General features: G+C 51.1%; 4 protein-coding genes across 8 annotated transcripts; 2 read left to right on the forward strand and 2 right to left on the reverse strand.

Moving 5' to 3' along the window:
* C2CD2L (C2CD2 like) lies at positions 1 to 9,485 on the reverse strand. 2 transcript variants are annotated; one of them, XM_019716333.3, is made up of 15 exons: positions 9,295 to 9,485; positions 8,317 to 9,045; positions 6,197 to 6,292; positions 5,704 to 5,823; positions 5,427 to 5,537; positions 5,209 to 5,325; positions 5,008 to 5,119; positions 4,758 to 4,866; positions 4,024 to 4,088; positions 3,807 to 3,934; positions 3,542 to 3,716; positions 2,721 to 2,822; positions 2,446 to 2,582; positions 2,073 to 2,358; positions 1 to 1,082 (listed from the first exon to the last, which is right to left on the reverse strand). In XM_019716333.3, the coding sequence occupies exons 2-15, from the start codon at positions 8,668 to 8,670 to the stop codon at positions 871 to 873; spliced, it is 2,124 nt and encodes a 707-aa protein (XP_019571892.1). In that variant the 5' UTR covers positions 8,671 to 9,045; positions 9,295 to 9,485; the 3' UTR covers positions 1 to 870. The 2 variants fall into 2 exon arrangements, with proteins under 2 accessions (XP_019571892.1, XP_019571893.1); XM_019716334.3 differs by lacking the exon at positions 9,295 to 9,485 and having other exon boundaries at positions 2,446 to 2,579; positions 8,317 to 8,996.
* A 3,704-nt stretch (positions 9,486 to 13,189) lies between these two features.
* DPAGT1 (dolichyl-phosphate N-acetylglucosaminephosphotransferase 1) lies at positions 13,190 to 18,307 on the forward strand. Its single transcript, XM_019716317.2, has 10 exons — positions 13,190 to 13,470; positions 13,628 to 13,833; positions 14,133 to 14,253; positions 14,429 to 14,642; positions 14,891 to 15,037; positions 16,333 to 16,417; positions 16,782 to 16,970; positions 17,299 to 17,386; positions 17,551 to 17,706; positions 17,785 to 18,307. The coding sequence occupies exons 1-10, from the start codon at positions 13,408 to 13,410 to the stop codon at positions 17,848 to 17,850; spliced, it is 1,335 nt and encodes a 444-aa protein (XP_019571876.1). The 5' UTR covers positions 13,190 to 13,407; the 3' UTR covers positions 17,851 to 18,307.
* A 699-nt stretch (positions 18,308 to 19,006) lies between these two features.
* On the forward strand, positions 19,007 to 20,418 carry H2AX (H2A.X variant histone). Its single transcript, XM_019716324.3, has one exon. The coding sequence runs from the start codon at positions 19,107 to 19,109 to the stop codon at positions 19,536 to 19,538; it is 432 nt and encodes a 143-aa protein (XP_019571883.1). The 5' UTR covers positions 19,007 to 19,106; the 3' UTR covers positions 19,539 to 20,418.
* A 313-nt stretch (positions 20,419 to 20,731) lies between these two features.
* Positions 20,732 to 27,742, reverse strand: HMBS (hydroxymethylbilane synthase). Of its 4 annotated transcripts, none has more exons than XM_019716323.3 (14): positions 27,516 to 27,742; positions 25,251 to 25,304; positions 24,825 to 24,897; positions 24,416 to 24,465; positions 24,276 to 24,331; positions 23,775 to 23,852; positions 23,468 to 23,545; positions 23,271 to 23,346; positions 22,390 to 22,503; positions 22,105 to 22,143; positions 21,819 to 21,869; positions 21,456 to 21,509; positions 21,228 to 21,314; positions 20,732 to 21,133 (listed from the first exon to the last, which is right to left on the reverse strand). In XM_019716323.3, the coding sequence occupies exons 1-14, from the start codon at positions 27,546 to 27,548 to the stop codon at positions 20,960 to 20,962; spliced, it is 1,017 nt and encodes a 338-aa protein (XP_019571882.1). In that variant the 5' UTR covers positions 27,549 to 27,742; the 3' UTR covers positions 20,732 to 20,959. The 4 variants fall into 4 exon arrangements, with proteins under 4 accessions (XP_019571882.1, XP_019571879.1, XP_019571881.1 ...); XM_019716320.3 differs by having other exon boundaries at positions 21,750 to 21,869; XM_019716322.3 differs by having other exon boundaries at positions 21,750 to 21,869; positions 27,448 to 27,695.
* Between the last annotated feature and the right edge of the window lie 120 nt (positions 27,743 to 27,862).

The following is a 27,862-nucleotide window of genomic DNA, read 5'->3' on the forward strand; positions in this document are numbered from 1 at the left end:
TTTATAAACTCCAATTTGACTTTAATAAATTAAATTCCAAGCCATCACACAGCAATGGACATCATCATCTCCCGACATACAGAGGTGCAGCCCTGCTCTTGCTCCATCGTCACACAATTTTTAAATAAAGCCATCTGTCCAGGAAGGCTTCCCACCAGGCTCCCGGATCCCTCCTTCCAACAGAGCCACTGCTCATGGAGAAGGCATCAAGTACAAAAAAGGTAATAAAGGGGAAGGAGGGATGAGGAGCAGAAGGGGAGGCAGGGAGGTGGGGAGTACCTGCCCCCCATCCCGGGCACCAGTCCAACTTTCTATGAGTTGCCAATGTCCTCAGAGGCAGACACTGGTGCTGGTCAGAGTGGGGACCTGTGGGAGGTATGGGAGCCCCATCCCAAAGGGAATTGCCTACCCTCCTGAGACAGAAAAGAAGGGTTACCTTGGAGAGATGGCCTCTATCATCTGTTCACTGAGGGTCCTGGACAACATATATAAATAGAAAAGAGAATAAATAAGGGAAGAAGGATCAGCTGAGGAGCTAAGCACCCTGGACTCCTCTGAGGGGCCAGTGTCAACAACAGGCAAATGGTTCTGAGGAATGGCCACACAGGCCAGGACAGAATCCTCCTCTTACTTCCAGCCATGCACTCCCTCTTCTATGTCCTCAGCAATGGGTGCTCACCTCTCACATGCTTCCCATTGCAAGCACTCTTCCAACTGGCCCCACAGCCCAGGGTAGACAGGGCTTCTTGGAACTCAGAGGGCTTCCCAGGCCCAGGCTGTTGGGAATCCAGGAAGGGGAATGGAATGGGATGTGGGGAATGGGCTAAGAGCACTCCTGCCCTCTCCTAGCTCAAGAGGTGAGAAGGGCCCTCAGAGCTGGGGGCTGGGGTTGCCATTGGCCTTGGGTTTGGATTTGAAGGAAAAGCGCTTAATAAGGCGGCGAGAAAAACTGCCAGCCTTCTTTCGGACACTAGGTGTGGCCATCGTGTTGGAGAGGTCATCGTGTGATTGGCTCAGACCAGCTTCCTTCTGTCGAGGTCTCCGGCGGAAGATGAGCTTAGTGCCACTGCGCAGGAAACTCACTGTGGGGAAAGAGAGGAGGCTGAGACAGAGAAAGGGGCACAATGGGGGTGAGGTGGGGAGCAGAGAAAAGACCAAGCATGGAGGGGCAGAAGATTCGGAACAGAACCAGGCCCTTGGCCTAGAAACCAGCCTTCCTTCGGAAAGAAAGCAGAGACAAAACATGCCCTTTATCCTTCTTGAGGAAAAAATGGTGGTGTTCATGGGATTCTGTGTGTATTCCTAAGTACTGGCCCTGAGGAGCAATGTCATGGGGCTGGCTACTATGTGAAGACAGACTGAAAACTGGGCCTATTTAAAGGCTGAGCAGAGGTGTTCCTAAAAGCCTATAAAATCATGAAGGAACCAAGTTGAGTTGACACTGACTTGTTGACCAAATTCCAGGATGTGAGCAGGAAGCGGTACATCTGCAAAACTTCAAAAAGGTAAATTCAGACCAACATAATGAGGAAGGTGCTTACACAGCAAGCTTTGGCCTTAGGAATCTCAATATCCCAAGACATGATGAAGGCTTAAATCATAGTCAAATACATTCAGTTGACAGACTTATTGTCAGAGGGATGAAGATGCTTTTGAGTAAGCCCTTCATCCTTAGAAGTTAAAAAAAAGCACCATAGCTATCCGCGGACTGTGTCACTGCAAGAGGGACACTCCTAGGGTTAGCCCAGGGTAGGATTTCTTATACTCATGACGGAGAGAGAACAGAATGAAAGGGAAGAAAGAAAGAAAAAAGAAGAACAAGGGAAGGAAGATGTACACTTAGGCCCAGGAAGAAAGAAAAAAGGTGGTAAGTGATGCCACAGGATCCAAAGTATCAAGTTCCGCCTCTCTGCTCCAGCTTGGCTGAAACAGGCTGGGAACTCTGGCGATCCCTTAGGAGAGGAAGGAGAAGGCAAATTGCCTCAAGGTTCCCATGTCCCTAAGGGTCCAGTAGGACAAAGGTCATGATACTGGGTATAAAAGAAGGGGGGAATCTGCCAATATCTCCCCACCTTTGTGATCCTTGAGGCTGCGGGTCTCTAGGGCACCAGTAGATCCTGTTTCCGACTCAACATCATCCACAGATGGCCTTTCAGAAATGTCTGAACGTGTTGTCTCATCTGCTTCCTGGACACTTGTGGGACTGGAAAGGGCCTCTAGGGGTCCTGGGGACATGGCTGGTGGGTCTGAGAGAGGCGAACAAGGACCTCCGCTGCTCCCTGCATCATCCTGCATTGAGGCTTCCAGAGATGCCGCATAGCCCAAGGACAGTGCCAACTCGTCCTGAGCAATGGGCACCTGGCAGGAGGGACAAGTTTTAATGGGCAGGAATGACCCATTAGGGCTTTCTTCTTATCCCAGGTCCTCTCCCCAGAGTCCTGTTACCTTGGAAACACCAGAGATGATAAGAGTGCTACGCTTGGTGGGTGTCTTCTTGGCTGCCCGCCCACTGGGCTCAGTCAGCTGGCGAATTGCTGTCTCTGCTACAGGGTCCAAGCCGTTGGAAAGGTGGCTGTCCCCTGCTGGGGGTACAAAGGGCGAACAACCTGACTCCTCCTCAGCTCCTCCTTGGACCTGAACTCCTGTGCCCCACCCAAAGTGGTTTTTGACTCTGGGGCCCGGTGACAACCAACATTCATACTTCCCAGTTCCCCACTCACGGCTGCTGCTGTGGGAGGTACTGCTGGGGCCATTGCTCTCACTCAGCACAGTTGTTGTCTTCTCGGTCACCTCCACCTTGGACGGGGAGCGGGAGGGGGACTCTGGTGGGTGGGGGAGGGTAAGTGAGCTGGGAGGTGCTTTAGAATGGCCCCCATACCCTATCTTTGTTGTGATACAGACTTTGGTAACTCAGAGGGCAGGGGTGACTAAGAGAGATTAATCACAGGGGTGATTACGAAGATGCCAGGGGGACAAAAAGAGACCACAGGAACCAACGGGATGTGGGAAAGTGCCATGGGGCCCTGAGGGTGTGGGGAGATGCCATGAAAATACTGAGAGGTACAGAGATGGCTCAGGGTCCACTGAGGGTAGGGAGAATTCCATGGGACCTCTAGAGATAGAAGAAATGTCATGGAGGGCCGCTGGGAGTGGGAGAAATACCATGGAGGCCACTTGGTGTATTGGAGGATCCCACAGGGTGCTGGAAGGTTGAGGGCAGAGGGAGGAACAATTAGGCAGTTGGGGCTGGGGAAAGGCAGGAGAAGAGACCTGTGAAAAGACAGAGGGAACTTGGGGAGGTGGAAGTGTAAGAGTCCCATGTGAGGGGTTGGTAGATCCAGGATTGAAGAGGAAGGGGAATAGTTCAGGAAATGGAGGGATGTAAGGGAAAGTCTGCGAGAGACAAATATAATTAGGAAGATGTGGCAGGAAACCAGGGTGAGCTGGAATTAGGGCTTTCCTTGCCCTTTCCCTGTCCTGCCATGGATCTGTAGTCCGGGGCCCCGGGCTAGAGCTGGGCTCTCAGGCTCCTCCTCTTTACCTAATTTGCCATCCACACGGGGCCGGGACTGGACAGTGGTAACCGTGGTGACAATGGTGCCATCAGGCATGATGGTCCGGTCTAGCTCAATCTTCTTGGTAGGTGTGATGCTGGGGCGTGGAGTGGAGAGAGTGGGAGTGCCCAGGTTCTGGGGGGAGCCCTCCTCATACTGAAGCTGTCGAGGGGTGAAAGAGCAAAGAGGCTGGGCCTCAAAGACTGCCCTCCCTTGTCTCCTCCCAACTTCCGCCAGGGGTCAGCTTCTCACCTCCACTGCCATGGTGGCTGCGGGTCCCAGAGCTTGCCCTGGTCCAGGGGTGAGTGGGCACACCTGTCTTCGGGACAGCGGTCTGGAAGGGGAGCCCACGGGCAGTGTGGCCTGGCCCAGGAGTTCAGCTGGGGAAAGGGTAGCATTGTGAGCCAGACCCATGACCAGGCTCTACTCAGCGCCCACCCAGAAATGCTCCTTTCTGTCCCATACTCACTGTCTCCATAGCCGCTGCTCCTCAGCACTTTGAGGGCCAGCTCCCGGCTCTGGGGGCCCAGATCCCTGTGGCCAAGGGGAGGAAGAGCAGGGAGTGGGAAGGTTAGCAAATGGAATCCACCCTTGAGCTGATCATAGGCCAGAGGCAGACAGAGATATACATAAACAACATGATACAAGTATTCCAATCAGATTAATTCCTGCCCTTCAAATACTTTCTCTTCCCAAGAGAAGAGGACACAGCTTGAGTGGAGACCATAGTTCTCAGCTGGGCATTCAAATCCTCCCTGGTTCTGCCCCACCCTGCCTTCCCACTCTCTTTCTCTGTCAAACCACCCTCTTTCCTTTGCTCAAGCTGTTCCCTCTGCCAAGAACACCTTACTCTCACTCTTTGTTAAAATCACATTCTTTAAGGTGTAGTTTAAATGTCACCTTCTCCATGAAGCCTACTCTGATCCTCATTCTCCTACAGGAATTAAGCTCCCCCACCTAAGCGCACCCATCTTCTTTATATACATCTGTCTCTGCCTCAAGCCTAATATCAGTTCAGGGGTGGGGTATGTATCTTGTTGATGTCTGTATCCCCAGGACCTAGGCTGGGGTCAGGCATACAATAGGGGCTCCCACCAAGGTTTACTGAAAACAGAGCTGGTTCATGCCAGGGCTATGCTGGATGGGGGTGATTCTCAGTCTGACCATGGGAGCAGGGGTGGCGGCAGGGGAGTCACTCCTTACAGTGCCAGATCCTCAGTCCACTCCACCTCAGGACCAGCCCTCGTGGGCTTGGTCCACTTCTGTTGCATGGGGTTGTCAAGTTCAACTACACAGCTAAGGTCCCCAGTGCCTGTGAGGAAACAGAAATTAGAGGATGTTCAGATACAGACGGGAAGCCACTGCGGAATAGAGAGGCCCTACCCTTGGCAGAGGGGCAGGGAGCACCTGCAGCCATAGCCCTGGCAGTCCCCCAGTCACTTCTAGCTCTCACCTTCCAGCTCAATTCCCAGGTGTGATGCCCGAAGCTGCCGTAGGAATAACCGGGTAGGTCTGGGGATAGCTGGCTGGGCCTGGGGCACCATAGGTGGCTTCTCACTGGGTACCTAAAAGCAGGAGGTAAAGAGTGACTACTCCGACAAAGTACCCTGGGGACAGTATACCTGTAAACTATTTATTTTGAGTGCCTCCTCACCAGGCCTTCAGGGGCAGAACAAGCCCTGAGGTTGATCATCATGGCCGGCTGGGTGCTGACTATGGTATCTCTGATCAGTTCCTCAACCGTGGAGAGCTCTACTTGCTCCTCACTTCTCTGCAGGGAGGAGAAGAGGAGAACAAAGAGGTGGGACCCCCAGCTCTGCCTTCCCCTCCCTGTTCTGCCTCTTTCCCCCAGCCCCAGCCCTGCTCCCATACCTCTCTGGCCTGCAGCTTCGGAAGCACTGTCAGGCTGAGATCTGGGCGATCACTGAAGGCCCAGGATACGAGCAGCCCCTCATCAGGGATTTCCTCCAGGTTGACTTCCAACTGGGGACAGGGATAAAGGGATTGGGTTGTCTTGCCCCACTCCTCGGCTACTCCCACTCTCCAGGATCCTCCCTTCCCAAAACCATCCCAGAGAGGAACCAAACTGAAAAGGCTGAGGCAATTGAACCGCCCCCTGCCCAACTCCATTTCCCACACTCCCTTCTACCTGTGTCGGTGGCAGTGTCAGTGTGATGTGGTAGGTCTCCATGGAGACAGCAGCGGGGGACTGCTGGGTCACAGAAACTGGGAACATCACCTCCTCAGCAGAGAGCTGGCAATGCAGCACCTGAGACAGGCAAGGCATTGGAGACAAGGAGTGTCAGGCATGGAGGACGGGTGCTCAATCCTGCTTTGCCCGGCTCTGTAATGGGTCAGCAGACCCCTCCCCGCTTCAGTTTTCCTTGAGAGTTCACCTTTTTGGGGTCACAAGCCCATTAAAAGAATCAGATAAAAATCAAAGATTCCTCTCTCCAGGAAAATGCAGGTACGCATACTATTATTTTGCATGTAACTTTAGTGGGATTCTCATACCTCCTGAGGTCAATCCTTGAATCCCTAAGGCATTCATAGACTTCAGGTTAAGAACCCTTGGACTAAAAAGAACTTTTAAGATCATCCCCCTCAGACCCTAAAGAAGGCAGTGCCCGGCAGATCCTTACCATGGTGTGCTCTGATTGGTTTATGCAGGTCACATGACTAATGCTGGCTCTGAGTAGGCGTTGGGGCACCTCCTCAATGGCGATTTGGATGGAGCTCTAAGGGAGTAATGTGGACATAGGATCAGGCCTCTGGAGCTGTCCCCGCAGGGCTGGCCTGCTCAGTTGCTGGCTGGACCCTGGCACTGCTGAGGGCTCAAATGCAGGCTGGCTTCTGGCCCCTCCCCCGGTTCAGGGCTTTAGGACAGGAAGTGTTCTCCTTGAACCCCGCCTCTCAAGGGGCCTGCAACTGCTAGGGAGAACTGGCAAGCTAGACCATCTCAGAGACCAGATTACCTTGAGCTGAAAACCCTAGATTCCTCCTGCAATACCAGAAGCCTCCCTTTTCTCTCCCTGCCTTCATCTTCATCCCCACCCTACCCCCAAAGAGAGATGCACAGAAAAAGATAATAAAGGTGTTGGTTGCCACCTATATATAATAGCTGGGCAGAGAGAGACATGACTGAAATAAGGGTGAAAGCAGTACGGCCACTTATTCAAGACAAGTGCTGGAGAAACAAGGCTAAGCCGTCATCCTCCAGATAAATAGGATGCAGAGGTACAAGAATATGACTCGAGCCATATTCTTGGAAATGAAGACAGCTCAGCATGGCCTTGGGGAACTTTACCAGAGTGGAAAGAAAAGTAAACTTGAAGGGCTCAAGGTCCAGAGAGACCTGGCTAATTCCTCAAGGCAGACAGCAGGGTGGTATTAGGGAGCAGAAAGCTGCTTAGCTTAGGTCTTGAAAGAGCTTCCTAATTCTTCCACAGCAGTGGAAGCAACCTACTGCAGCACGATCCAGGAAACAAAATGAGATGAACTGAGGAAGGGGCACAGACTGAGCTGGCAGCCATTCCTTGGGTCTTGGGACGGGAGGAAACAAATCCACAGGGCTCATTTGCAGGGCAAACCAGGAGAAGCCAATTTCTCTGTTCCTGCAGTTGTCTTATTAGAAGGCCAGACACAGGAAGATGGGGAAATGGATGCTTGGAACCCTAATCTCCCCACCACCTGCAAGGGAGGCCAATGTCCAGCTGAGTCAGCTGCCCTAGGGAGTCACTCCTGACCCAGGGACATAGTACAGGGAGAGCTGGGTAGAGGGGTGAGTTCGAGGTGTAGACTGACAGATGCCATCTGGCTTTCTGTTGGGCACAGGAGACAGAGCAATTTCTTGTGTGGCCATTTCTGTTTCCGGACATGTGGGGAGCTAGTAAAGCTCTCACACAACTGATGGCTGGAAATGGAGAACCCTCTGAGCAAAGCCTAATGGATGTGAGGGCATGGAGAGATTACTGAGCCAGGATGGGAGGGGGTCCCATATGAAAGGAAGGCCTTTACCTCACACCCCACCTCTCAATCTTAAGACCGTGCTTCCTGCTCCACTTCCTGGGAGGCCAGATGCCCACCCGTGGTGCAATGGGAGGAAGTAGGCTGGGCTGGTTTGTGACTGACCCTTAAGGGACAGCTCCAGGCTCATCTACTGGGAAAGGCATGGATTGTCAATATGCTCTTCACCTGAACACCTTTCTCTGGACACATACACTGCAGATGAGCATAGAGAATGTGTTAGACTGTAGCAGGGAAATTACTGAGGGGTGAGGGTGGGACATAATTCATGCTCCTTGGGTATCTGCCTGATTACACCAGGGATTTTGGACAGGAAATGTTAACTAGGTGTGGTGGCAGGAGGACCAGGCAAATTCCTTCCACAGGGCACCTGTCTCCCTTCTCCGTTCCCCACACACACACACACACACACACCCCCAACACAGCCAGAACACAGGATAGGCGGAAGTGCCCTCAGGCCCAGGGATTAGCGTTGCTATGAGAACAGCAACTTGTGCTCGGGTTTGGAGCTAGAGAGTACTTTGACCACAAGAATAGCGAATTTGGGACACAGCTGGATTTCTACAACCTCCAGCCTCCCCTGCACCCTTTCCTCTGATCTGGGAAAAGAAGAGAAGCCATGGGATTCCCAGTTGATCCCAACCCCCATTCGGCCTTCCTTGTATGAACAGTTTTCCGCCCCCCCAAAGGAAAGGTTGGGTTGAAGGGACCACCTATGTGCTTCTGTCCAACTCACCCCGTCCCTGCAGGCCTGCTCGTTGAGCGCTCGGACCCAAGCCCGCTGCCAGTTCTCCCGAAAAGACTTGAAGGCAAAGAGTGACGCTAGGAGGCCCCGAATGCCTGGCTCCTCCGGGGCGGCGGCCCGAGTAGCCCGCAGCCGCAGCAGCGAGCGCCACACGCCCAGCTCCCGCAGGGAGCCCGCGGGCTCGGCAGCTAAGGCGGGTCTCGGAACCCGGGACCCGCGGGCCCGCACCAGCCACAAGCCCCGGGCATACTGCAGCAGCCAGCCGAACACCGTGAGCAGCGAGGCGGCGAAAAGGATCAGCAGGGCCGCCCAGCCCACGTCCCACTGCCCCCAGCCCAGATCCATGCTCCGCGCGGGCTCTGGTCCCAGTCCCACTCTCGGCTAGGGCTCAGCCGCTGCCCCGGGGGAGCATGGCCCGGTGGGCCGAGGGGCGGGGGAGGGCTCCCCCGGGGCTGGGCGCGCGGGTTTGGGGTCTTTCCGGGGCTGGTTGCTCGGGACTAGTGGGTTCCACAGATCGTAAGAGGCAGTCCTGGGGATCGCAACGCCGGGTGCCTCTCTCGGTGGTCCGCGTCGCTCCTGGGTTGGTCCCGCAGCCCCAACAGGTTAGCGGCCGGCCAGCGCCGGACTCCTCCCACCCACGGCGCGGGCCCCGCCGGACCCGGGCGGGGACTAGTCTGCAGAAACGCTGGGGCTCGCTGGCCGGCACCGGAGCTGGGAGGGCTGCGTGCGCAGAGCTGACACTGACAACACCGCCGGCGCCCCACCCCCACCCGCCCTTAAAGGAGCCAGACCCGCGCCGGGCGGGGTTTGGGGAGCCCCGCGCTCCAGCGCTGGAGGAACAAGGGAGGACTAGGCGGGAACCGAGGAGGTTTGAGGTTGAAAATAGGCGGGATCTTTGACCACCCAGCCCATCCTGGAATAGGGGTTACTCCCCCTTCCCGAGCTCACCGCCGGAGTAACTTCACTCACCTGAGATGCTGCCTCTGCTTTTCCCTATGCTCCTTAGATTTCTATAATTCGGACGCCTGTGAGGTTAAGAAGGAGGCGACCCCTGTGGACAGCATTGCCCCTTCTCCCAACACCCCTAGGCTCAACAGCTTCTTGGTTCTCATTTCCTGGTCGAAGTTAGACCCTCCTAGATATAAATGCCCGGCAGAGGTACAGCTGATACTGACCAGAGAGCAGAACCTGAACCTGATAGAGGTTGAGAACAAAACATGGAATATTAACCCCCTCTACGCCTCCCACCACCCTTCCCCTTGGAACTAGGACACCAGAACACCCTATTAGTCTCCTTGATGGTGTGGGTTTGTTCTGGAGACATTTCCCAAGCTTGGGACTGCTTCTGTTTTTAAAAATAATATATTGCCATAGTAACAGCTCCTGCTTATGTAGTCTGTGTAGAGGGAGTGGTAATGAGGAGGGAGATAGCAGTGCAGCACTGGACTACCAATAGATTCAGCCAGAGGACCCTGCCATCCAAGTATCTCTTGTAATATCCCAACAAGCACCCAAAAACTGATGCTATACCGTACACCTTTTCTTAAGTTTAAGAGAGTGGATTGCATCCCTATTGTCATTGCTTTCTGGAGGCAGGGGAAGGAAAATCCTACAAAAGGATTCAAAGGAATCTCCATTCCCCAAGAAGTTCTTCTTCTCCACATACATATGGCAAGGTCTTTGGCACACAGTGTCTTCCTTAGAAAGGTAAACAGGGAAGGTGTTAGATTTCTCTCTCCCAAATCCAGTAGGTAGTCTGAGGAATGAATACCCGGGAGTAAGCAATGCCCTTTAAAGTGTAGAGTTGCAGAGCTAGGCAGAACCTGGCAGATCAACTTCAAGGTGCCCAAGCCAGAGGAGGTGGTGGGTGGTGGGGAAGCGGGAGGCATCCCTGGATTTCACTGTAAGGAATGATGGCAGGAGGCAGGGGGGAGGGTAACCTTGCTGTGGCCTGGCCCATGCATCATCACTGGTCTCTAAAAACAATGGAAGACTTCTAGAGTGTACGTTTCTAATGTTGAGGGGGAGGAGACATGAAATGTAGGGAGGAGAGAACTAAGGGCCAGAACCTAGGGGCAGAAGGAAGCGGTCAGTAGGCAGAGCAAGCAGCTAGAGCTAGGGGAGCACATTCCACAGGAAGTTGTCCAGACGCAAAGTTTCACTGTGAAGACCTTCTCCCCCCAAGAACCGTTCTTCAGGAACCCTCCGACCTCCCAGGGGTCTCAGATCTCTGTGTTCTTAGATTTACTTCCTCAATTCCACAGAGCAGTTGGGCCTCTGCTGCCAGATACTGCTTCACAATTCTGTCTTCCATGAGTCTCCCTAGTTGGTCCTCCCACTCTTACTTGTTGCTTAGACCTGTAGTACTTATTTCATTCTGCCTTACAGTCTGGTTGGTTGTTTATATGTCTGCTTTTCCCATTCACCAGGAAACTGCTTAAGAGTGGGGACCATGTCTTACTCGTCCCTCTTTCCTCATATTCAAACAAGGTGTTCTAATATGCTGAAGTAGATTTCTTAAGGGCAACAACTGCATTTATATTACTTTGTGTCCCCACAATACTTAAGAGTTTCCCATTCACATAGCAGGTATTAGCAAATTCTTTGTAATTTTTAGAAGTCTAACAGAAAATATTCTAATATTCATGTAAACACTAAAAATTTCTATTTTGTTTCCAACTTTTGAAAACTCACTCATGTCTTCCCAGTAGAATGGGAGATCTGAGGCTTGCTTTCAGCTAACAGTTTTTGGTAAACTGATAGGGGAGAGACAAAGGGGAAAAGGAAAAAGAGTAACTCAGCTGCCTGGAAAGAGCCACAGATCTGGTCCTGCAAGTGCCATAGCCCCCAGATCATCCAAAGCTGTCTCGTGGACTTTTCAGGCGCTGTGAAACATTTTTTGGGACAGGCTTTGTCAGGCAATCAGATTTAATAGTAGATTGGCCTTGCTCACTGGGAGATACTCAGGGCTTCCTAATAAGAGGCTCGAGGCTTGTATCTCAGACATTGCTCAGCCCAAGAAACCAGCCAAAGCCACTGACAACTCACTTGATCTGTGAGTCCTAGAATGAGCTTCAGCTTTCAGGCGAATGCTTTGAACTTTTACCACAAAAGGCACAAAACTTCAAGTGTGGTCAAGTCATGTGTTTGTTTCTTTCTCCTGATTAGTCTGATAATCAACTGGGCGGTTACTATCTTGGGAACAAAAATATTCAGATTATATGACAAGTATCCAAGTAACTATGTTCTGATGGTAACATGTATATTGGATAATGAATCTCTAGTGTACTGTCTTTGAACAAGTCCCCCTACCCTCTTCTAGTAGAGGTTGCAGGGTAGAGATAATGATCTTTGGAAAAGAAAGAGACCAAGGTTCCCAATGTGAGGCTGGGAAGGAATATTTATTAGGATTGGCCTCCTACTAAAAAAGGAAATAGATACAAACTGTCTCTCAGACCTCCAAGGAGTCTCCGCCTGCTCCTGATCAACCAGATAACTGAATGCTGACTCCTCTGGGGCTCCCATAAGCTCCTCCTTTCCACCTGCTCCTGGCATCTCACTTTCCCTGTTTGGAAGGCCCTTTCCACACTTGTCACTTACTGAAATCTTTGGTGATGCTACTTTTCCTCAAGGTCCTATCACTTCCCTTGGTCACAATTAATTGCTCTCTCCATGTGCTTCTATTACCCTGTACCTCTTTCAGACCTAGACTCATTAAGTATGATGATACTTTGTATACAGATATCTGTGTATCCTTAGTCCCATGGGGACACCCTGTGGAACAAAAAACACTTGCCTCTAGGGAGTTTCCAGTCTAAGAGGGACAGATGCACACATGCGTGCACGCACACAGAAAAACAATACCAGTGGGATAAGTACTGAAAACTTGGTGGAATACTATCAAGTAAATTACTGGGATTACTTCTTAAAGTATATTTTATACATATATGGTTTTCCATTTTTAGAGTGGCCTTCAAGTAGAAGAGACATTTCACACCTGGTTTTGAGAGACAGGAGGGACCATCTTTGGCCTAAAAAGAGTCAATCTGACCCTCACTCCTACAGCAAGTCATATTCGAAAGAGTGGACCAAGTGCCAGGATAATTGAGTCCATCTTCAGAACTCCCTGGTGATTTCCTCTCTGAAGAATGGAAATCACTTACCATCTAAGAGCCTGTGGGTGAATTAAAGAGAATGAAGATTCTGGTGAACTGTTATTTGCAGCAAGGAAACAGGTGCCAAGTAAAAGGCACAGTAACCTGGAGGAAGAGACGGGATTGGGAGTTACTCAGTCTCCCAGGAGTCCACGTGTGGGTCTGGTTCTCCTGCTTCCTTAGCTTTTTCCAACGCCTCATCCTCGCATCCTCGGTTTGGGAGTCTGGCACAAAGCAGTGATCCGGGACCAAGGAAAGTCAAGTACCGGGTTAATTCCAAGACCTGAAGGCACTCCCAACCCCTTCATTAATGAGGTGCCCCGCGGGGTTGCCCGACAACTAACTGCTACTGCGAGGGCAGAAGGTAGGTGGAATGATTAAGGAAAAGAACCAGGATGAAGGACAAGAAAAACACGGAGTTGGAGAGGCTTTTTAAGTGTCTACGCTTTAGGATTTACATAATCTTCCAAATTGTGGCTGCGTTTCCGGGAACTGAGTTGTATTTACCTTGGCTTCCCATTACGTTGGGAACAGATTTTCTTTAGGGAGCGGGCGCTGTTCCACTTCCTCGTCCCTCACACCCTCCCCAACTTGCTTCCAGTGGCGGACTTCTCCGCTCTTGAGACTACCCACAGTAAACTCAGGGTACTGGCCCTTTAAACGTGACCGGCGGAGGCCGACGAAGCTAAAACTGACGTGGAAACGAGAGTAAGCGGCGTCAGACGCATGGTAGAAGGAGGCGTTCATCTTGGAACCGGGCAAGAAGTTTTTCTGCTTTGGGCTATATACATCTTGAATATGATGATAGGAAAGTATCCGCTTTTGTCTTTAATTGCTTTTCCTATGCCCTCGTGATGACTCAACTCTCGAATGAAAGATGTAGTTTAAGAAAAACACTTCTGTCCCCACGCTTTTGCCCATATTAAAAATGGCCGTCGCAGCTTTCCACAACGCTAGTTGCTCTGCGTACAAGATCCAGGCGGAGACGCGGGTAGGTAAATACAGTGGGGCGGAGCCGAGGTTTCTCTGTAGAGGCTTGGCCGGAGTCGGGAGGGCAGCTTTAGTCAGAGTTGTTGGGTTTTGCTCAGGCTGGTGTGTGGAGCGGCCACTCCTTACCGCGGCGGGCTCAGGGTTTCTGCCCTCCTTAGGCGTTAGCTGAGGAGGAGGCGGAGGGGGCCTCCTGGCCGGTCACCATGTGGGCCTTCCCGGAGTTCCCGATGCCGCTGCTGGTGAATTTGATCGGTTCGCTGCTGGGATTTGTGGCCACACTCATCCTCATCCCTGCATTCCGTGGCCACTTCATCGCCGCGCACCTCTGTGGTCAGGACCTCAACAAATCCGGCCGGCAGCAGATGTGAGCGGTGGCACACGGATCCCGGGCAGGGAACAAGGGCTGGGGCTAGGACTGGGGTGCTTGACTGCGCGCGGAGATGCAGCGCCAATCCAGCAGACACCCCCTTGGGAGGTGAAGAGCAGAACTGGTTAGCATTGGGGAAGGGGTGGGCGGGAGAGGGGGAACTCTCGGGTGTATCAGGGACTTCAGCAGTGGTGCCCTCCCCCCACCTAAGATTAGGTTACTATAATGCTTGCACTAGTGCGTGACCACGTCCCCTTTCCTCTTTCCCCTTCACCCCACTTGCTGCTGGGCCACAGCCCAGAGTCCCAGGGAGTTATCAGCGGTGCTGTTTTCCTAATCATCCTCTTCTGCTTCATCCCTTTCCCTTTCCTGAACTGCTTTGTGGAGGAGCAATGTAAAGCCTTCCCCCACCATGAGGTAAGTGGGTTACTGGGGGTGGTTGCCTATGTCTGGGGACTTGGGAGTTGCCTGAAAGAGAGGGTTATTTGGGTTTGGGGGAGGGGCTGAGGGAGGAATGAAAAGACAGAAATTCTTGAGAGGAATGGTGAAGTGGGCTTAGGCTTGAGCCATGACTTGCCCGAGCCTCCCCCAGTTTGTGGCCCTGATAGGTGCGCTCCTTGCCATCTGCTGCATGATTTTCCTGGGCTTCGCGGATGATGTACTGAATCTACGCTGGCGCCATAAACTGCTGCTGCCCACAGCTGCCTCACTACCACTCCTTATGGTCTATTTCACCAACTTCGGCAACACGACCATTGTGGTACCCAAGCCCTTCCGTCCGATTCTTGGCCTGCATTTGGATTTGGGTGAGTAGCCCTGCCACTACTGCCTCTATGTCCCCTACTTCAGGGTCCCAGTACACCTTGAGATATCCAGCAAAGCATCCTTCCTGGCGCTCTGTATTCTCTTCCATGTCCCCGTTTTGTCCCTGTGTCTTCTCAGATCTTTTCTGTTGGCCCTTCATCCTATCCTCTGTCCTCAGTACTTTTCTCAGAAGAATATCCTTAAATCCTCATTTGGCCTTACTTCTTTTCTTACTGTCTTCTCTCCTCAGGGATCCTGTACTATGTCTACATGGGGCTGCTGGCAGTGTTCTGTACCAATGCCATCAATATCCTAGCAGGAATTAATGGCCTAGAGGCTGGCCAGTCACTAGTCATTTCTGCTTCCATCATCATCTTCAACCTGGTAGAGCTGGAAGGTAGGTGGGATTGCAGGTAGGGAGAGAGAAGTCTGAGTGTTAAGGGAATTGCCTGATATCTGGCTTTGGGAAATTCAGAAAAAAAGCAATATGTTAATAACTATAGAAGATGAGTAAAGGTATTAACATTGCAAATAACAAGTAAGATTTATTAAATGTGAGAAAAACAGCAGCCCTGTCATTTATAGCTAGAGTGGCATTAATATGTAGGCCATGATCTTCTCCTATCAAACATAAACAATTTCACAGAACTTCCAACCTCTGTGACCACGATAGAGTAAGATGAAAACCAGAACTCTCCATAACTATGTCTGAGCATAAACAAAACCAAAAGAACACAGAGCACCCCACAAAAATGACCAAGATCCCCCTCTTCTGGCTAACATGAGTGATTGCTGCTTCCTTCTAACAACTCAGTTCTTCCAACTTAAATAAAAATTAAGATGCTTAATATAGAATTACTCCTGTTGACAGCATCCAGTCCAGGGCAAAAGTCTGCCTCCTTGTATCCTCCTCAGAATTACTTAAAACAAATCCTATAACAAGTCCTCGTAACACATGATTATGGGGCATCCCATGGTTCTACATGGTATGTGATTTCTAGTTTCCCTTGTTACAAATCAAACCCACCTTTGATTATAGGTGTGTTTCTAGTGGTTTTGGACATCAATAAGTGTTTATTAAAGTTAAGTGCTTTTTCACGGCGGCCGGTTGGCTCTGTTGGTTAAGAGCTCAGTGCTCTAATACCAGGGCTGCTGGTTTGATTCCCACATGGGCCAGAGAGCTGTGCCCTCCACAACTAAATTGAAAACAACAATTTGACTTGGAGCTGATGGGTCCTGGAAAAACACACTGTTCCCCAATATTCCCCAATTAAAAAAAAAAAGCTAAGCGCTTTTCAAACATCTCATTTAAACTTTGTAACAGTTCTGTGTAGCAGGTGTTATCAACTGTATTTTACAGAATTTTACAGATGAAACTGAAGCTTAGAAGCTTAGAGAAGTAATGTGTCTTGATCAAGGTCACACTGGCAGTAAAGCTCATATTCAAACTTAGGTCTGAACAGTCTAAACCAGTTTAAGACAATAACTAGTTTAGAAAGAGTTCATGAAAGAGGTAGAATGTTGAGAATTACCTGGGTGACATAAAAGGGGTTGTGAGTTCTTGAATATGACTTGGGAGAGGTGGACAATACAGATTGGGACATAACTTAGAGGCAGACAAAAATAGGATCAGGGTATACAGAGGAAGTGGCTATCAGTTTTTCCTTCTTTCTTTTTCCCCTGCTTCCAAAGGTGATTGTCGGGATGATCATGTCTTTTCCCTCTACTTCATGATACCCTTTTTTTTCACCACCTTGGGATTGCTCTACCATAACTGGTAAGTAGGCCTGTGGATAGGGGGACAACTATTTGAACATGTGGCAAGTATGGTCCTGATCATGACCCATCTCCTGATGGAGAGGCTAAACCTGTGCATACCCATGTTAAGTGTTTTCTGGGTCTTCAGTTGGTAGTATTCTTAAATTTCTGTCTACTCAGCAGTGGTTGATGACAAGTGCTGTGGTTCCCTAAGAATAATGAATTCAGGACCTTGGGTTCCAGAGAGTTGCTGGGAGAGCTGATTGGAGTCTCCTCTGAGCCAGAACTAGGATCAGGGCTAGCCGAGTGCCCAGGGTGTGTTATGTGAGAGAAAGATTTGGTAATGCCTCTTGCCACTGGCTCAGATCCTCTCTCCCACACAGGTACCCATCACGGGTGTTTGTGGGAGATACCTTCTGTTACTTTGCTGGCATGACCTTTGCCGTGGTGGGCATCTTGGGACACTTCAGCAAGACCATGCTACTCTTCTTCATGCCCCAGGTGTTCAACTTCCTCTACTCACTGCCTCAACTCCTGCATATCATCCCCTGCCCTCGCCACCGTGTGCCCAGGTAGCTGCTTTGGGGTTTGAAAGGGACATTATAGCTTTTTCACTTGAGATTCATAAAGCCAGCTTTATACATTTGCTGTGCAAAGGGAGGGCCCAAAAAAGGGCTGTTTCCTTGTGGTTAGCCCTTTATAAATTACAGAGCACATTCACTTACATAATCTCATTTAATGTTCACAGCAACTCTGATCATACAATAGTAAGCGGCAGAGCCAGAAATAGATCTCGAGTTGTTTGACTCCATATTTCATTCTTCTTCCTATTAAATAACCACACTGAAGAGAGTTCGTTAAGTAGTGGCCCAGTCACATAAAACACTCTTGCCCCTGCAGACTCAATACCAACACAGGCAAACTGGAGATGAGCTATTCCAAGTTCAAGACCAAGAGCCTCTCTTTCTTGGGCACCTTTATTCTAAAGGTAACGGGAACAAGGAGGTAAGGCTTTAGGCCACCATCCTAAATTCAGGGAATGGGGAACCTAGGCCTGCATCAGATCCAAGGGGAGTTTGGAAGCATTAAGCAGATCCCCATTCCTGAAGCATAGGTATTAGCTGAAGTACTTATCACTTCCGACCCTTCCAGGTAGCAGGAAGCCTCCAGCTAGTGACAGTGCGCCAGAGTGAGAATGAGGACGGTCCCTTCACCGAGTGTAACAACATGACCCTCATCAACTTGCTACTTAAGGTTTTTGGGCCCATGCACGAGAGAAACCTCACACTGCTCCTGCTGCTGCTACAGGTGCGATTTGGCATAGGGTGTACACCTCCTTGTCTCCTTTTCTCCATGGTTCTTACTCTAGTCCATTTTTCCTTGCAGATCCTGGGAAGTGCTGTCACATTCTCCATTCGGTACCAGCTTGTCCGACTCTTCTATGATGTCTGAGTCTCCAGATCATTGCCTTTTACTTCACAGTCTCCAGGGTTCCTGACTCAGGATGACCTCATTCTAGACCAAGACTGCCTCTTGGCTCGGGCCTCTCCCACCCTTCATTCTCCTTAGCATTTTGTTTCCCCCGTGATTATTGACAAATTGGGCCTTTCTTGCCCTCTAGTGACTATTGATTGGACTTTGCCAATGGTTTCTTCAACTTGCCACTCTCCCTATCCATCCAGTCTTTGTAGCCCCCTAAGGTGGGATGCTGCATTTGTTATGCAGTTTTCTACAACTCTGACTGTCAAGGACTGTGTTGGGCCTGGGGATAATATAACTTTGGCTGGTGATAGGGACACAGGCTCAAAGATGACATTTCACTATAAGTATTCTAATTAGTAAAAGCAGACAGGGTTGGGGGGCGCAGGTGCTCCCAGTGGTGACAATAAAGTGTTGTCTTTTTCTTGTTCCTGTAGGTGTTTCCTATATGGGCATTTTAGAGTACATTGGGAGGGTTGCTGGAGGCACCTCCTCCAAGAGGATGCCTGTCTCTCTGCCCCATCCTTTTTCTTTTAGTACACCAGGCCCCTTTTAGCAAGTGAGCAGAAAGAACTGCAACCAGACAGAACATATTGAATAAATATTGAAATCCTGATACTTCAAGTGGCATGGAGGGTCATAAGATTGGAATTACCTGTTCTCTGATAGGGGATTGAACTTTCAGGGGGTCTCATTTCTTCCCTTTTTCATTCTCCCTTGGCCAGAAAGGAGGAGGAAGTAGGGTGTGACCACACACGGAAAGGAAGATAGAGGTAGTTGTAGTGTTGATCCCTTTCCTTTAAAAATCCCAAGTCCCACACTATTTCCCAGAGGCGCTTCAGCTTGCTTTCTCCACCTACTGTCTTTTAAAGATTTGGTCGTCGGATGTAGGATTTAAATTTCGCGCGCTTCACATGGATTGGCTACATGAGGGAGTAGTTGGCTGGCTGAATGCCACCACTCCTCCTCGCCATTCCCCGGGCAAACGGTTTTCAAATTCGACCAATCGGCTGGCGCGCTCCTTCAGCCGAGGCGCGCCACCGAAGGGTTAACTGCAACCAACCAGAGGCTGCTTTAGAGGAAGAAGCCAATCAGGAGGGCGCGGAGGTGTGTCCTGGTGGCTTATAAGGGCGGTTTCCGGCGGTGCGCGGCAGCAGTTAGGCTGCAGTGGGTGGCTGTGTGTTAGTCTACGGAGCGCTCTTCCTCATCATTCCTCTACCTCCAGCGACATGTCGGGCCGCGGCAAGACCGGCGGCAAGGCCCGCGCCAAGGCCAAGTCGCGTTCGTCGCGCGCTGGCCTCCAGTTCCCCGTGGGCCGCGTACACCGGCTGCTGCGGAAGGGCCACTATGCTGAGCGAGTGGGAGCTGGCGCGCCGGTGTACTTGGCGGCTGTGCTCGAGTACCTCACCGCAGAGATCCTAGAGCTGGCGGGCAACGCGGCCCGCGACAACAAGAAGACGCGCATCATCCCCCGCCACCTGCAGCTGGCCATCCGCAACGATGAGGAACTCAACAAGCTGCTGGGTGGCGTGACGATTGCCCAGGGAGGCGTCCTGCCCAACATCCAGGCCGTGCTGCTGCCCAAGAAAACCAGCGCCTCCGTGGGGCCCAAGGCGCCAGCGGGAGGCAAAAAGGCCACTCAGGCCTCTCAGGAGTACTGAGGGGCGCCCGCGCCGTCGCCGGCCTCCCGGCCCTCCCTGTGCCACCACAAAGGCCCTTTTAAGGGCCACCACAACCCTCAAGGAAAGAGCTGAGCCTCGGCGGTCGGCTGCCGCTGGCTGCCCCCCACCCCGCGCGGGCTCGCAGTTGCCCGCTCGGGTTCTCTGGAGCGGCCGTTGAGCGACGGCTCGGCCCGGGGAGTGTCCGGCGCTGTGACTCAGCCACCCTGCCCTCGGAGTCGCTGACGGGCAGCGGTGAGGCCGCGGCACTTTCTGGGAGGCCGGGCCTACTCCTATGACGTAGGGCTGAGGTGAGCGGCCCGGAAGGTGAGTCGCCGGCGGAGCCTCTCAGCACCACCCGCTCGTCTGCTCCAGCTCGGGGCTTAGGCCGCCACCTCAGACATGGCTGTCGACTTGCAGGCTCTGGTCGGGGAAACATTGATCCTTAAATTCGTTAGGGCGCCCCCTTTGCTGCCAGATCCCGGGCTTTTGCAATCCGCTTCCTCCATCTTCTCTAGGCCTGTGCGTTGCGGCCGCGACAGACGTTGTAATGTGCACACTTGCCCCAGAGAAGAGCGCCTTGCGGGGAGAGGCTGGGGAAGGGCCAAGGCCTCCTGTGCTGGGGTTCCGAACGGGCTGTGTGGACTGCAGGGCTTGTGTGTAACCCAGACGCTGATGGGCAGCCGGGCCTCACTAATTCTCCGCTTTGCTCCATCCAGCCAGTCCAGCACCTAGATAGATAGCGCAATACAGTAACCCCTGTCTGGGCCGAAGGCTTCTGAACTGAACTGGAATTTAACCAACCCACCCAAGACTATTACCTTAGGTATTGCGGAGTTTTAAGATGGGCTAATTTTGTTTATTAAAGGATTGTTTTTAAAAAGTGAGTCACTTTCATTTTGCCCCAAAGTGTTGTAGGCCTGATGACTTTGTAGACTCTTTTGAGGGGGGTAGGGTTGGGAGTGTACTACCTGATAACAAGGCTCTGGTTAAACTGGAGAGATGCAAGCTATAGGGTCTTAAGATGGTTCACATTTGGTGTTCTCTGGAAGACCATTTATTCTTTTGAAGTGAGAACTATTGAGACAGAAAAAAGGAGTGTTCCAGAACTATGGACAGAGGTCCCAGCCTTGAAAATAAGGAGTAAAGTGTTGTTTGTCCTTATCTTTCCTGCAACCCCACCAAAAACAAAAAACCACCTTCAGAGCTGGTTTATTAATAGAGTTGGTTACATTCAAAGGCTTGGACTCTTTCTAAAGAGATGAAGCCCCTACCTAATGAGGCAAGGCAGTCCCTCCAAGTATCTGACCCTGCAGTTCAATCCCCTGGGGTAATCATTCCCCAGTTAGTGAGAATGGGGCACTGAGGGCTGGGATGTAGGCACTGGACAGCAGTAACTCAGGCACCTGTGCCTCACAGACCAGTTAGTGGGCATCATTAAGCTGCCGGGCAACGTCCAGGATGTTCTTGGCTCCTTTGTTCAGCAACAAGTTGGCCAGGCTGATGCCCAGGTTCTCAGCAGCTAGCTGAGCTACTCGTGGAATGTTCTGGGCAGTGATGCCCACCAGCTGTGGATCATCTTCAGGGCCATCTTCATGCTGGGTGAGATAACATAAGATTTGGTGAGCACAAAAGGGGAGGTCTCAAGGCAGGCTTGTTTCTTAACCCTCCCTCGCTTTCCAGCCTTGGCACCTGGACAGGGACTCTGATGGTGGCCTGCATGGTCTCTTGCATACTATCTGAGCCATCCAGACTCCAGACTCCTCCAGTCAGGTACAGCTGGGAACGAAAACGGTTTGCCTTAGCATATTCTGAGGGAACTGCTTAGAAACCTGGGTTCTTGCTAGCAACTCAAGGATGCACAGGGAGAAATGCAACAGTCCTTTCTTCCCTGCCCTCCCACCCATATTCCCTGCTTACTTGCCCATCCTTCATAGCTGTATGCACTGCTACTGGCACACTGCAGCCTCCTTCCTGCAATGAGAAGTTCTCTCTGTGAGCTCCAAAGACCCTTAACACTACCCTGTGACCAGAGCCATCAGGGATCCATAGGCCTAAGAGGACATGACTGAAAAGGAGGCTAGGGATCCAGACTTGGGTCCTCTATACACAATATTCAAGAATGAATTGCCACTAATTTCAGAGCATGAATTTTAGAAATCTCCCCACTATTCCCAACTCCCCACCCCTCCACAGCTGAAATACAGGCCCTACCAGGTGCCTCAAGAAGGCCCGTTCAGCAATGCAGCAAAGCAGAGTCTCAGGATCATGCAACACACCCACCAGATCCAAGATGTCCTTGTCCTTGGCTCGGACTTCCACGCCCAGGGCCCCCTGGTGGAAAAACAGCCTAAGATATCAGGTCCAATCTTTCCCCAACCAATGGAGCTACAGATGGGAACCAGCCCAACTCCACCTGCTTCCCCAAGGCCTTTTGGTACAGTAGCCTCCCAAGACCTGCCCCTCCCTAGGAACGTTTATGCTAGGGAAGCAGATGCAGACTCAGTTGTGTGACCATCTTGGTTGAGAACAAAGGGATATATCAACACGGCTTCCTGGTCAAGCATACCTGACCCACAGCATACATGCATTCCTCAGGGTGCAGGATCTGTGGGGGCAGAATAGGCAGAAGGGTAGAGATGAGGGTACCTAAAAGAACAGCAGTGAGATGGGGCTTCCCTATCATATAGAAAGCCTGGATAGGCAAAAGATGGCCTCTGATCCCCAATCTTCCAGCCTTGGCCTCATTTCGATTGCAGTATTTTCCAAAGACTAGAGGCGGGCTGTTCAAGAAGAGCACATAGGCAGGAAGGGAATAAAGATTAACTGGGGAGGGAATAGGGGCAGCCCCTACCTGCCCCACCCGGTTCTGCCAGCCCATGCGCTGCAGGCCAGCTGCAGCCAAAATGATGGCGCTGAACTCCTGCAGCTCATCCAGCTTTTGAAGCCTTGTGTTGAGATTTCCTCGCTGTGAAAAGATGCTAAGGACCATGAGCATTGTTCCCTCTTCCTGAGACATTCTCTAAATGGTTAACTGCACATCTTTCAGTTCTCAGCTTAATGGTAACAGCATGCCACATACTAAAGTGTTTTACATATCAACTCATTTAATTTTCACAGAAACTCTGAGGTAGGTTTTATTATCTCCATTTTACAGATGAGGAAAATGATACACAGAGATTAAATAACTTGCCCAAGGTTACAAGATCTCTAATAAGCCTTCCTTGCCCCCCAAATCTGTGTTTAGATGTTCCAGTTAGAAGTTTCCAGAGAATTCCTTACTTTGCTCATTGGAGCACTTGGCACATACTATTTTAGTTTTACAAAACATACCACATATTCATTGTAAAAATCAAAACAATGTAGTAGAATATAAAATAAAAATGGAAGTACCCTCCATACTCCCCTCCACCTCCCTAGAATATCACTCTGTGTTATCAATGCCTGTTTGTCTGCCTCCCAAACCAAAATGTAAACTCTACATAAACAGGGGCAATGTTGATCTTGCTCACCACTATCCCCATTGCCAGGCACTTGCCTGGAGCTGAGAAAACATGAAAGGATTATGGCTGGATGAGTGGATGGATGGATGGATGGATGGACGGATGGATGAATGGGAGGACAGCCAGCCCACTGCCCTGTGGCTCACTTTCTCTGGAAGCCCCTTCCACTCTCAGGACTCCCAGGGCCCTCTGGACCTCATCTTCCTCCTGGGCTGCTCCTCTAAAAGGATACAATATTCTTGAACTCCAGATGTGGGAACTTTCTCTTTAGCTGGGCTGCTCTCCGCAGGGAGCTGGTTCCCACCACACTGCTCAGAGAGGATTTAAAATTAGATTTAACCCTAGGCAGGCACTGTTCCTTTCTTCCTCCTTCTAACCACCCATCGTCTGTGCACATTTCACCAAGATGCCTATCCAGACCCCACTCACCTCTTCTCTGGCAAGGTTTCTAGAGTCTTCCCAACAAATTTTGGGTGAAAGACAACAGCATCATAGGGGTTCTCTCGTCTGTGGGTGGAGGGGAGGTCAGAATGAGGGAGAGATCTCAGTTCAGGTCAGTTTCAGTCTCTGCTGATAGCTAACTAACTGACATTTTCTGAGTTTTTCTACCATGCTTGATACTCCTCAGGGAAGGGGAGGCAGCCCTAGAGGCAGAGGGTCAAGTCCCAAAGGGAAAAGCCAAGGTTAACATATTGCCTACCCACCCTACCCAGGCCCTTACTCGCAGGACACTTACTTGCAGATGGCTCCAATGGTGAAACCCGGAGGAAGCACAGTGGGCAGGTCCTTCAGGGAGTGAACAACCAGGTCCACTCTAGAGATGGGATAGGGCAAGGAGAAGGTGTCTGGGCAGCAGGCCCCCACATCTCCACCTACCCCTGCCTCTAGTTCAGTGGCAGAGCGTAGAGCAGTTTGGGAAGCAGGCCTCTCTGAGATCTCAGGACCCTGAGACTTTTATCCCCACATTCCTCCCCCCTCCCCCAGTCAATCTTGCACTCTAGGAAGCCAGATGGCTCAGAACCAGGACACTATCCTTTTCTGATGCCCGAAAAACCCCCATATGATTCCCCTCTCTAGCTTCTCCAAGGGTTTAAATTAAGCAGCCCAGCTGATATCCAGGTCTGATGCACACACTGGAGTCCTAGCAAGAGGCAGAGAGGGCCCACACTCTTGTCTTTTTTTTTTTTTCTGGTTGCTATTCCACCATCTTGGATGTTCTCTCATGTCTTTCACTTACTCATTCTTCTCCAGTGCATGTTCCAGCTCCTTGGTAAATAGGCTCTTCTCTCCAATCTGCCAGACAGGAGAGAGCCTCGGACTAAATCTCTTGGGGGAAGGAGAGAGGAGGGGGGCAAGGATTGGGGGTGGAAATGTTACCTTAGAGAGTGCAGTATCAAGAATCTTGTCCCCTGTGGTGGACATAGCAACTGTGGAGAGAATCAGGTGCTCACTGAAAAGTATTTATTGAGCCCCTACTGAACCCAGCATGGTACTAAGATTCAAGGTAAATGCAGAGGCAAATAAACCCCAGTCCCCACTCTCTGGGAATGTATGAGGCCAGACAGCCTCATAACAAGACCTAAAGAAGATGTTAAATGCCAGGCTAACCCAGGTAGTCAGAGCTGGAGGTGTTCAGAGGAAAGAGCCCTCCAAACTGGGGACAGCCATGAATTCTCGAAGGCAATGCGACCAGGTTTTGGCCCTGGGCCAAGGCAGAAACGCTCTGTTCTCCCCTTCAGAAGGTAAGAGCTTCCTGTTAGCTTCCATGCCTATCCAGAAAACTCACTGATTTCAAACTGCAGTCCTGGGTATAAGGATTTCAGAGTTGCCACCACACTGTCCGTCTGTATGCGAGCCAGCTGGGGGCAGAAAGATGGATTAGTCCTGTCCTTCCCTGGCCACTGCCCTGAGCTCAGACCACCATAGGGTCAGGGTGATCCTGAAAGAACTGGAATTCAGATAGGGGGTTGAATGCTCATCTAGGAAGGAGAGAAGCGTTTTGGCCTAGGAATCTTCTGTACCCCAACAACTTCCACAGCCCAAGGACTATCTCCACAGAATGCAATCTGCCATTATACATGAAATGTAACACCCAGCCACCACATTTCCTCCATCCCTGAGCTGCTGGGAACTAACCCTGACGACCCCCCAACTTGTAATACTATGAGCACAGAACTCTTCCAACAAACCTCCTTCCAGTACCTGCACTCACCTGACTCTTGCGGGTACCCACGCGAATCACTCTCATCTTTGGACTGTTTTCTTCCTGCAAAAAAAGTCCCCAGGTCACAGTCCCCTCTGTTCCTTGTGTTCTTCAACACCTTGTCCAAGAACCAGAATCACTGGCTTGGAAGAAAGGAACCTCAGCACCTGGCCTGGGGCCAGGTAAGCCTTAGAGGAGGAAAATATTCCAAGAATGGTCCCTTTACTTTCCTCAATTCCTTCTACCCTCTTCACAGATCCAGAGAAGAAGAGGGAAGCAATGGTAGGACCTGCTGTTGTTGCAATAACCAGGACAGTGAGTCCTGAAGCCCATCCTGGCCAAGGCAGTTGGGGGTGTTGCCCATAGCCAGGTGTGTAAAGAGATAAGGCCCATCAGCCGGGCCACAGAGAGGGTGGAGCCTGTAGCAGGCAGGGGCAAGACAGCTGGGGCCACACAGGGAACTTATGCTGAGTCACTGAGGACAAGTTCAGCATTCACAACAGAGCAGGCACTCAAGAAAGCTTCAATGCCACCCAGATGCCAAGAGCTACCCATCAGCTGCCACACTATGATCCCCTAATCTGGTTGGAATGATACATAAAGGACTGGGGTCACAGATTTTATGTCTAGTCCTGCCCAGCCTCTTGGCTGGGTGACCTTGAGCACATCATCCCTTCAGTACCTACTAGTTCCTCTAAAAAATTAAGAGGTTTGGGCTCAAGTATCTTCTGCCTTTGTTGTTCTATAAGACTAAAAGGCTAAGCTGCCTAATGTCCATTCACTTAGAGTGCTGCCTCTGGTTTCATCAACAAGGAAATATTGGGACGTCGGAGACCAAGCCAAGAACTCAAAGCACTCTTCCTCCTGCCAGGGCACCTTGGACAAAGGTGTTCAGTGCCAAGCAGGTAGAACTGAGTTCTTTAGTCTGAGGTCCTATTTCTTTCTGGATCTCAACAGCAGCCACTGTAGATACCGTCAACTTTCCTTGTTGTGGGATCTTCATCCCATGGAGCTCTTTTGCAGGTAGGCATCTGAGGAAGAAGTGATAGCTGGTTGTTCTTTGACTCTAGTCTATTCTTTTGCTATCACTTCTCTAATAAGTAAATCCTGGGGGACCCTGAGCAAATTAGGCTAGGCTTGGAATGCTAAACATGGCCACTAAAATTCTGGGCCACAGGGAACCCACAGAGTTATCTAAGGTCTCAAAAACTGCTAGATTCAAACAATCCCTTAATTTCATTGATTCTACACAGCATATTCGGTCAAATTGTTTCATTAAAAAATTACTTATTGAGCATTAATCTTCACAACCACCTATTAGGTAGACAGGGCAGGCATCTCTGGGACCACAGTCCCAGAAGCAAAGGCTGGCTCTGAGGGGTGAAGTGACTTGCCCAGGGTTACACAGCTAATAATGGGCTGAGAGCAGGAGCTAGAATCTGGATCTTCCTACTTCTAGTGCAGTGCTCAGGAATGTCTGCAATGGCAAAGAATACCTCATCTCACCAGCAGGCTGGATAGGGAGAGATAAGCAGCTGCCCTACCTCTTTATCTCAGGCTGGCAATGGCCTCCACAGGCCCTATAGTTTGCATCTGCACAAGCCCAGAAGTCGGGTTGGCGGGCTAGGAATAGGAAGACCTAAGGGCGCCCCTAGCCCCATCGTAGTAACCCAATAGTGTGTTTCAGCTGGGGACTTCAAGAGTAGGTTGGGGCTGGGTGACCACTAAAACGGAAAAAGGGGGAGGGAGCACTTCCAACATGGCTGTGTGCAGTTCAGAGACTTGGGGGTCTTCTCTCTGGATCCGAAGTGGAACATCTTCCCAAGGCGGTCGAAACTCCCCCCCAGCCCCCGCCCCCGCCTCGTGTGAAAGGATCCTAGGGAAGAGCACCCAGTCTTGTTTATTCAACCTTCCCGGGTTGGGTCACTAGATCTAGAGCCGTGGATACCAGAATCCCATCCAATTTCCCGCAGGGATGGGGGCTCCGTTCAAGGCAATCTCTCCACTCTTAACCCCATCCCCACCGCTCATCGACTTCCCCCCTCCTTCCTAAGGGCAACTCAGCTACTGGCCCTTTAAAAAACATTCGGGGACACACACACACACACACACACACACACACACACACACACAAGAAAAAAAAAAAAAAAGAGAGAGAGAAAGGAAGGAGAGTCGTTCCGACCAATAGACAACAGAGGGTGGCAACCTGGGGCCAATCGTTGCACTGCTAGTCCGGAAAACCGAAACAGCGAGGTTCCTTGGCTCAGGACTCACCACCGCTGAAGCCGCGTTGCTGTTACCAGACATGGCTGTGCTTGGAAGTAGCGGGGAGAGGCTGTCGCCGAGGCCCTAGGATCCGGGGGAGCCAGAAGCACCGATTGTCGGGTAGCGGGTCTACGCAGGGCCTGACCTCCAACAGTGGCCTCAGACTCGCGGCTCTAGGCCAGGCCCTATGTCACTTCCGGCGCCCGCCCTCAGAGGGAAGGTGTCTCCCTCTGGGCGGGAATTAGAACGATTGCCACCGAGACTAACCCTTGGGTTACCGCCCCTACTCCATAGGCTGACGCGGGACGGGGCGGGGGGCGGCGGTTGGGGGGCTGGGGTGGCGTGTCCTAGCCGCA

This window comes from Rhinolophus sinicus, chromosome 14 (assembly GCF_057876585.1).
Source record: "Rhinolophus sinicus isolate RSI-liver-muscle chromosome 14, RSI-T2T, whole genome shotgun sequence".
NCBI lineage: Eukaryota > Metazoa > Chordata > Mammalia > Chiroptera > Rhinolophidae > Rhinolophus > Rhinolophus sinicus.